Here is a 9,740-nt window from a genome sequence, read left to right as displayed (position 1 = left end):
CCTCTCCCGCCATGGACAATTTCATCACTTCTCTTGTTTGTTAGTTTAGTTTTGTCCCTCCTTTTTAATTTTGATGTCTCTTCAGGATTCTGTATAACACTCAGCGGCCAAATCAGGCCATCAGGGAATATTGTACAACCACGCTAAATAAAAAAACAGATGAAAAGGTTTAAGAATACATATATGTTTATATCTGCTTATACGTACGGTCGGGCTTCAAAAGGCTGAAGCTGACTTCACTGCAACCTCAACGGTGCAACATTGACCTCTGCGACCTCGGACTGCGTACGCAGAAACGAGCTCTTCCTCCTCTTCCTCCTCCTCTTTGTCCACAGCTTTCAGAAGCACACTGTTTTTGGAAGGTTGGGATGCTGAATTTTAGTCGAAGAGCCCCCCCCCCCCTCCAACTCTTTATTTCTTTATTTCCTCACCATATCAATGCCAACAGTTAAGTCCCCACTGTATTTCAGATATGTATTAAACTCACTTTATTTGTTTTTGGTTTTGTGTTTTTGTTTAAAAGAAGAGAGAGAATCAGATGGTTGCCACGTGTCTGCCCGCCCTGGTTATTATGTACGTTTTAAACAAAAACGGACAGGATGCCATTTCACCACTTGTGCCACTTTTTGGGCGCTTCTGTTTGCCTCAGTGTTTTGGGTGCGATCTGAAAACGGGAGGGCAGAGGTGGAGATGTACTCATCGCCTCTGACTAAGCGGTTCTCCATTGTTAGTTCCTAGCACTAGTGTGGTATGCTAGTAACCAAACAATTTGTATGGTTTTGATTTGGTTTTGATTTTTTTGTTTTCTTTTTTTTTGACTCTTATAAAGACATTTTCAAAAATAAATATTTTGTATTTTAAGGATTTTTGTCTTGTCTCTTGACGTGGTGACTTTAATGGTCCACTCGGCTGTGTTTGTTTAACCGTGTGAGGGAGAAGACGGGATGTTTACGTGTTGCAGAGTGTCTTTGAAATGTGACCCAGAAATAAATGTATGAAATAAAATCAGAGGACAAGTCGAAGGGAAGGTTTCTACATCGGGAACCGGTTTTATTTTTGGACACTATGAAATACAGAATTCACCCGGGAGTCTCTTGCTATTTGTCACTAATTTGAAAAAGCAACTCGCATCAAAGGGCATTAAATCAGTCAAACGGACAGCTTTGGATCGTCTTTTATTTTGATTTGTACACAAACAGCATGATAATGACCCCACATGTAAATTGAGCTAATCAGAGAAGTTCTCTCACATGAGGGGGTGAGCTGCACCGTAGTGCAATCTCCCGAAACGTTATTGGCCGACAGTCTACTCTGCGAAAGTGAAACATTTGCGCCCCCAGCGGTCAAAGTCTGCGTTAATTGAAGAATGTGTAATGTCGCCATCAAGTGGTCAATTTATATCGGTGGAACCAACAACTGTAGAATGGATATTTGCTCTCTGAAGTTGTCAAACTGTGGTATCAGCAGCAGAATCATGTACCACTATCTACTCCAAGCACATGTTAGTTTGTGCATCACAATGACTTCTTTCATGATTATTGTCATACATGCACCACAATACACAAGATCTGGAAACAGAAATCTGCACATTGGTCCACCAGCTGCTAGACGTGTCCCTTCATACCTAAAGATCTTTAAGACTGTTTACAGGAGAGAGCGTCAATGGAGTCCCCACCACCGGAAAATATGCACACAAGATTCCCACGTGTGGAATCGAGTCTAGAACACACCTCACCTCCTTTCAACGTAGATGTTGCGACACTTGTCATCTGGATTGATTCCATGTGTGTAAAATTGTCCCTTTCAGATTGTAATTAGCTATTTATTGCGATACCTGTTGAAGTTATAATAGAATGGCGCTAAATAGAGAATCTCAAGTGTATGTGTCGGCAAATGCTACATAATGCATGTCATTTATTCAGGTCTTTTTTTCAATAAAATACATCTTATTTAAAATCAAAATTATACAGAATTATATATAGATGTGAGAGAATGCCGTTTGTTTATATTTGTCTTTTTAAATTCCCTTATGACACCTGGGAGGCTAATTAGAAATAGTTTCATATTTTCTGAGGCTGTTTAATGTTTATGTTAAAATGATCTGATATTGTAATTTAGGCATGTGCACTGACATGCAAGTCATCTGGAACTCTATATATCCGTGTCCCTATTGTTGATGACAACAAACACACCCCTGTTGCATTCATTAATTGATATTCCACAACTCGATGTAACTTTAACACTTTATTGAATACAGTGCATGAAATGGAGAACAATCAGAAAAAAACAGTGCAGTCATAAAAAAGAAGACTACAATATGTACACGAAGATCTTAACTATTTACAATGTGCACGAGTATTTACAGGAAGATCTAAACTATTTACACATATACATATACAGGGTGTCTACAGCTCATCGCTCCAACAGAAGTAAAGTGTTCGTAGCTGTCGTACACTGTGTGGTCCAGACCTTTTGATGTGGACATCATATTTACAGGGCAGAAAGCCTTTCTGTTGTACTTTTTATGTCCCTGGGTCGGTTGGCCACAGCATGTACAGACAGGGAGATTCTGCACTCGTGACACCTTCACTCTTACTACAGAGGGCTGTTCCAGACGATACAGTGATTTATGTGCAGGCAAAGAACAAAGAACAAGCTGCACTTAAACTCACGTCCACAATGACAAATGTAACTAAATGGCTTGCAGATTCCTGCCTTCACCTGAATGTTAAAAAGACTGTTTGTATGTTCTTCACAAAGAGGGCTTGCAAAGTGTCACTGGAGCCAGATGTTTATGTTGCTGGTGAGAGGCTACAGGTAGTGTCAGATTTTAAATATTTAGGAATTTTTATTGATTCTAATCTCTCTTTTAAAAAACAGGTAAAACATGTGACAAATGTCTTAAAATTTAATCTCATGAATTTTAGATATATCAGACACTGTCTAACCATGCAAGCTGCAAAATTGTATTTTAATGCAATGATTATCCCCCATCTGACCTACTGCTTAACCAACTGAGCACAAGCCAGCAGCACAACATTAAAATCCATTCATATTCTCCATAAACAAGCCCTAAAAACACTTGATAAAAAACCCAAAAGTCACCATCACTGCAATATTCTCACCAAACACCATATCCTCAGTTGGGAGAGCATCATTAAATTCACTGATGTGTGTCTGGTTTTTAACATTGTACATGGTATGGCCCCGCCTCCACTTAGTGATTTTATTAAACAAAGCACTCAAAGCAGCAGACTCACTAGGTCTGCTTCAAGAGGTGATTGTGTCATTCCACATAGGTCAAGCTCGTTTAGTAAATCTACATTCTCTGTGAAGGCAGCTCACTCGTGGAATGCTCTGCCACCACACATACGCACACAAAACACGTACCAAACATTCAAGCATGACTTCAAGAAATGGCTTGTTGCCAATTAGGTGTGCAAGCATTGATGTGCTGTCTGTCCTGCCTGCTTGTTTCATCTATGTGTGCATTTGTCTTGTTCAGTGTTGCTATTTTCCATTTTTTTGATGTGTTTGTTAAGTGCTTCAGTGTTATATGTGCTTGTCCTGTAGGTGGGTCTGTTTTGCGTGACGCATGCTGAAACCCGTTATGTCTGCTCTGCTTTAATGTCGTACAATTTTCTTTTGCTGTTTATTGGTTTTGTCTATACGTTGCTGTCTGTTTCTCTATGAATTTCAATTTGAGATTTTGTTATTTTAGGCTGCCTTGAAACATCTGGCCGGGCACAGCAGATGGAAATTAGCCTCTCTGGCTAACTCTGGCTCACTTACAGTGCAACTGTTGATTAGTGTGCATTGTCCCTGAAAAATAAATAAATAAATAAAAAATAAAGAAATAGATCAAATAATCAGAAGATCAATCGATTGAAAATAATCATCAGATCATTGTAGATCCCAAAAACCAGAGTGAGGAAATGTATTCACACTTACTCATCGTATTTCAGAGACAGTAAGTCAGGAGTTATTTTGGACTCTGACCTTAACTTTGAAAGTCATGTCAGTAACTCTTTCTCACTTTAAAAACAAATCAATAATTGGGAGGATTTATATATCAAGCCATTTCTTTTAAGAAACTACTTGTTTCGACATAGTATAGTATGTCGAAACTACTTGTTTCGACATAGTATAGTATGTCGAAACAAGTCATAGTAAATGTAGTTCATGTTACCAACTACCAAGGAGGGCTACTGTAATGCTCCCTAACCCCAAACATAAAACTGTAGTTACTGTCTGTGTCTGTATCCGGGTTCTTTGCTTTTTTTGGGTGGAAGGGTGTTTTACACGTGCCTTTTGATGTAACACACACTGAGTTTACTTATTAATAAATTTGCTTCATGAATAAAATGTCCTTGCATATTACTAAAAATATCAAGTATGTCCCAAACTAAAACTACACCCTACAGATTTCAGGAGACAAATGAAAGTCCAAAGACAACAGAGAGGTGCTTAGATTTGCTGGATCAGCTGCCATTTAAAAGATATGAATTGAACATATCTCCTTTTCCCTCGCTTAGTCATCAAGTTGCCCTCTACCTGCTCGAGAAGGCAATACCGCAATATAATTGACAATTAAAAAATAATAACCATGGAGGAGAGAACATTGAAACTGGAATGCATAAGGATAAGACTGTTATTGTATTTATATTCTAAGGATTTTGATTGATTGAATAATTTAATAGCACATCAAAAATAACAATAACATAAATAATAAAAGAATATGCATGGGAAAAAGCCTAAAATGCTCTCATGGGTCTACTCCAGTTTTGATTAAAACAATCAAATCAAATAAACTTAAGTGATTAAAAAATGATTTTATTAAAAATTGTAAACAGTGACAGGGATCTGAGCTGTTTACTATTGTCCCACATGTTGCAATATATACACTAGACATTTATAAATGGACATATTAATAATACACATATGATAATATTGTGTAAATAATCGAGCGCCTCTTCATTTATTTTATACGAACAGTTATGGTTGAAATATGAATTTCACTGACAGCATTATTTCACTGACAGCATTATTATGATTATATTTCAGGATATTGCAATAATGTTTTTATCGTTAATTCTTTTGGCCACAATAATCACAGGTGTAGATAGTTTTTCGTATACAAGAACACCTAAAAAATGGGTACTCGAGACTTATGTGCTGGGTACGTGATGGAACAACCGTCCTACCTGAGACCAATGCACATGGACCTCATGGCTGCTCCACAGCCCGTCCCCTCTGGATTCTAGGGCACTCTGTAGCCCCCTTCCTCTCCAGGCTTCAGCTGGGAGACTCCTTTAAGGGCAAATGAGAGTAAGTCCAATCTCTGCCATGACTACAAATAAATGAGATATGATTATAAAATTTACTTTGTGTCACCCAAAATGCTTGAAGGCCCTGGTTTCCTCCCATCCATGTCTTTCATACCCTCCACATATCGAGCAGCCACCTCATGCATGAGTTCCTCCCCCGCCTTTCCTACGAGGGAGACAACGCAGAGCCAACTTGTTCAAACTGCAAAATGTTGTCCTTATTAACTTTTTAAAGATGAAAGGGGCCTGCTACCAAGAATGGCTGTTTGCCTTATCACAGCAAAGGTCAAGTTGAATTTCTACCATTTTCATTTTACTTGTGCAGAGCTGTAATAGAGCAGCAAATCAAGGCAAGACTGGAAATTAGATTTGACCTTTAGTTATGAGGAGGGTGTGGTGTGTGTGTCCCAGTGAGGGCTCAACAGAACACTGATTATCAAATCCAATAAATTGCTTGTTTGAAATGAAAATAGCAACAGAGGGACAGAAACTGGACAGAGAAAATAGTTTCAATATCCTTTTAACCTCACCAGTGGCCAGTCCTTCAGCCGTTGCCAGATGCAGAACTGTGTCGTCGCTCACCGGCCAGTCAGGGAGCTCGGCCTTGATGTTCTTCACACCACCAAGCTCTTTGAGCTCCTGCAAGGAGAGAAAGGGCAAGGGCAGCCATTTTAGGGTAACACCACCTTCAGTAGTGCTTTAGTTTTATCACAATCTTAGCCCCTCCTTTCATATTGGTCCTGCACTGACCTGATGAATAGCTGGTCCCGACTCATTGTACTCCCAGAGCTGGTTCCTGTATCCCAGAGCATCACCAACACCACTTAGCAACATGGCTGCTTTATAGTGCTCCACTGTAGCCGAGCTAATGGGACTAAAGAGAACAAACAAATGTATGTATGCCACTGAGCCATAAGGAAACTAAGCAACTCAATGGAAACTATAAAACCAGAAAATTGCAAATGTAGATGCTCTTTTTAACAGTCCAATTTTCACTGTAACAGTACTGAGGAGAAGATGTTTTATGAGTTTTTATCAAGATCATTTCTTCTGTCGGAGTAATTTCAACTGAAGCGGTGTTGCACATTTAAATGTTTATATTTGATTTGATGAAAAACACCAGTAACATCACCAGCGTTATCTTTTTCTATTGATCATAATGCAAATAAAAAACACTGTGCTAAGTGAATACTTCAAAATAATATTACAACAAATAAATGATATATAAACACACACACACACACATGCATGAAGACATCCTTTTCTGACCATTTATGTAACATTCAAACATCGACATGTCAACGAGTCATCTTAGACATTACGTTACTCTCTGGCTTGATTTGAGAATACTTTCAGTAAAATGTTGCACTTGCTGCAGGAAGTCTCCGTGCTGTGGTCAGTGGAAGTCTCACCGGTCCATTGCATAGTGTCAATGTACAGATCCACTGGTGCCTGTTCCGTGCTTTCTGAAACAGCATGGACTTTCTTGGGCTTGTATTTTGATGGCTGATACTGTGTTTTTGTCCTACACATATTAGCCAAGTGGTTGGGCTTTTTGCATTTGTTACACTGACGTCCTTTTGCGGGGCATTGCTCCGTGCGACCGTGTTCTCTTCCTGCTAACTGCATGAACAGACTGGCTAGCTGTATTAGCGGCGGGGCAACCCATAGTCTTTAGCTGCTGTTGTGATAGCTCGTGTGAGCTGCAATGTCGATCGCTTTCTCGAGCGTTAGATCTGGACCGTGACAGAGTAGTTTTTCCCGGACTCTTGGAGAGTTTGTACCGAAAACGATCCTGTCTCTAATCATCTCATCACCGTTAGGGTAGTTGCAGTCTTTTACTAGCAGCTTTAGCTCAGTCACAAACTGGTCGAAATTTTCACAATCCTTCTGTATCTTTTCGTGGAATTTATATAGCGCGAAAATGGGGTTAGCTTTGGGCGTTACAAATGCTTCAAACTTCGCATAGTACATTTGGAGTACCTTCCTCTCATCTGCCGTGAGGGTCCATGTATTATATACATCTCTGCCTTTTTCACCGATCCACAGGAGTAGATAGCTGCACTTTTATTCCTCCTCTTTAGCGCTCAGCGGGCCGGAGAACAATTAACTCCACATGCTGGCGAAACTTTCTCCATGCGTCGGGCAGGTTAGATGAATCCCAATCCACCCGTGGCGTGGGGACGCCTGTGTTCTCCATCTTCCGTCGTCAGGTCGAAGTGAAAACCAAGCTATTCTGACACCATGTAATATTCTGTTTCTACAGACATTTAAGTGTCTAAGTAAAACGAATGATACCAGTTTGTCTCATAGGGCGCGGTGGGCGTCCATCTTTGTTTGTATCGTATTTTACACTAACTGGCGCACATCAATGCCATCATCACAACGTGACGGTTCATTGAACCGGAAGTATCCAAGATACTACACCCATGCCGTTCTAGAACGCATACGTGTCATAAAGGCAAGGAAACTGTGACGTCACAGATCAAAGCACAGATCAGCATAGCTCAACCATGCCGTTCCAGAACTCATACGTGTTATAAAGGCAAGGAAACTGTGACATCACAGATCAAAACACAGAACAGCATAGCTCAGCACTCAAAGCCCACATTTTTGTTAGGAGACAAACTGTATATTTGTGGTAGTATATTTGTGTCATCTAATTTCCCCCTGGGGTTGAATAAAGTTTATATCTATCTATATCTATCTAGTAGTAGTAGTACAGACCAGTAGTTGAAATGAACGAAATAGGAGACGGATCTGAAAACGTAAATGTAAATGCAGATGATAATCATATCACACTTAACATTCACGACCCCGGATTCATCTTTCCCCCTACTCCAACAGGAGATCGAAATTATGTTGGAGTCCAGGGCTTGGCGGAATTTGTCAACAATGATGGAGTACCGGATCACGCCCACACCTATGTGTTTTATTACCCGGACATGCTTACGGCCGAAGAACAAATTGCGATCAATGAACTCCTAATCGATAACGAGGAGGAAGCCAACCAATATGATTTCAATGACAACATGAATAATATTGTCAACATTGACAACAATGACGGCATCAACAACGACAATGTAGATGACAACGATTACAATCGCAATCTTGATAACAATAACGAATATGCGGAAGTGGCTGGTCCATCCAATGAATGGGAAGAAATCAGATGGTGGGATGAGTCTGCTGAAAGCAGCACCGGCTTCGACGAGGAAACTGAAACCAGTCCAATCGAACACGCTAAAGTTCCTGAAGACGATCCTCTGCCTGGTCCATCCGAGAAATGGAAGAGAAAGACTAACAGAGTAGAAGAGGAGAGGAGCTGCAAAAAAGTCAGATGGTTAGATGAGTCTGCTGAAAGCAGCACCGACTTCAACATGGAAACTGAAACTAGTCCAATCGAACAAGCTAAAGTTCCTGAAGACGATCCTCTGCCTGGTCCATCCAACAAACGGAAGAGAATGACTAACAGAGTAGAAGAGGAGAGGAGCTGCAAAAAAGCCAGATGGTGGGATGAGTCTGCTGAAAGCAGCACCGACTTCAACATGGAAACTGAAACTAGTCCAATCGAACAAGCTAAAGTTCCTGAAGACGATCCTCTGTCTGGTCCATCCGAGAAATGGAAGAGAAAGACTAACAGAGTAGAAGAGGAGAGGAGCTGCAAAAAAGCCAGATGGTGGGATGAGTCTGCTGAAAGCAGCACCGACTTCAACATGGAAACTGAAACTAGTCCAATCGAACAAGCTAAAGTTCCTGAAGACGATCCTCTGCCTGGTCCATCCGAGAAATGGAAGAGAAAGACTAACAGAGTAGAAGAGGAGAGGAGCTGCAAAAAAGCCAGATGGTGGGATGAGTCTGCTGAAAGCAGCACCGACTTCAACATGGAAACTGAAACTAGTCCAATCGAACAAGCTAAAGTTCCTGAAGACGATCCTCTGTCTGGTCCATCCGAGAAACGGAAGAGAAAGACTAACAGAGTAGAAGATGACAGATAGTTATATGGACTGAGTGAGTCAGACAGACTCAAAATGAGGACCTTGAGGATCATTCATCTGCGGATCTTGCTGTTGTTGGGGGAAAATACTAATTTTTATAGTCATGTTTTTTTTTTTTATTCGTTTCGCAAAAGTGAATTGTACACATGTGTGTACTCTGTCGCCCCCCCTCTAGCCCCCTTTAAAGGGGGATCTCGTGTACAAGAGGAAGTTAGGATTTTATTGTCATATACATATACACATACACGAAATTTGACTTCTGCATTTGACCCATCCCTGCATATAGGGAGCAGTGGGCTGCCAATGATAGGCGCCCGGGGAGCAGTGTAGTTTCAGTGTATCTATCTGTCTGTCTGTCTATTATCTGTCTGTCTGTCTATCTATCTGTCTGTCTATTATCTGTCTGTCTGTCTAT

The 9,740-nt window shown here is 40.6% G+C and overlaps 1 protein-coding gene across 6 annotated transcripts; it reads right to left on the bottom strand.

The window, feature by feature from the left end:
- Positions 1-3,828: 3,828 nt before the first annotated feature.
- On the bottom strand, positions 3,829-9,612 carry LOC116381781 (protein ADP-ribosylarginine hydrolase-like). 6 transcript variants are annotated; one of them, XM_031844201.1, is made up of 5 exons: positions 6,650-9,612; positions 6,078-6,201; positions 5,858-5,966; positions 5,385-5,493; positions 3,829-5,310 (listed from the first exon to the last, which is right to left on the bottom strand). In XM_031844201.1, exons 2-5 carry the CDS (start codon positions 6,159-6,161, stop codon positions 5,169-5,171), a joined length of 444 nt encoding a protein of 147 aa, XP_031700061.1. In that variant the 5' UTR covers positions 6,162-6,201; positions 6,650-9,612; the 3' UTR covers positions 3,829-5,168. The 6 variants fall into 6 exon arrangements, with proteins under 6 accessions (XP_031700061.1, XP_031700062.1, XP_031700058.1 ...); XM_031844202.1 differs by having other exon boundaries at positions 6,078-6,192; XM_031844198.1 differs by having other exon boundaries at positions 6,740-9,612.
- Positions 9,613-9,740: the final 128 nt, after the last annotated feature.

Source organism: Anarrhichthys ocellatus, unplaced genomic scaffold, assembly GCF_004355925.1.
Source record: "Anarrhichthys ocellatus isolate YVR2014 unplaced genomic scaffold, GSC_Weel_1.0 scaffold4, whole genome shotgun sequence".
NCBI lineage: Eukaryota > Metazoa > Chordata > Actinopteri > Perciformes > Anarhichadidae > Anarrhichthys > Anarrhichthys ocellatus.
Note: the sequence above shows the minus strand (reverse complement) of the source record. Positions and strands in the feature narration are given on the sequence as shown.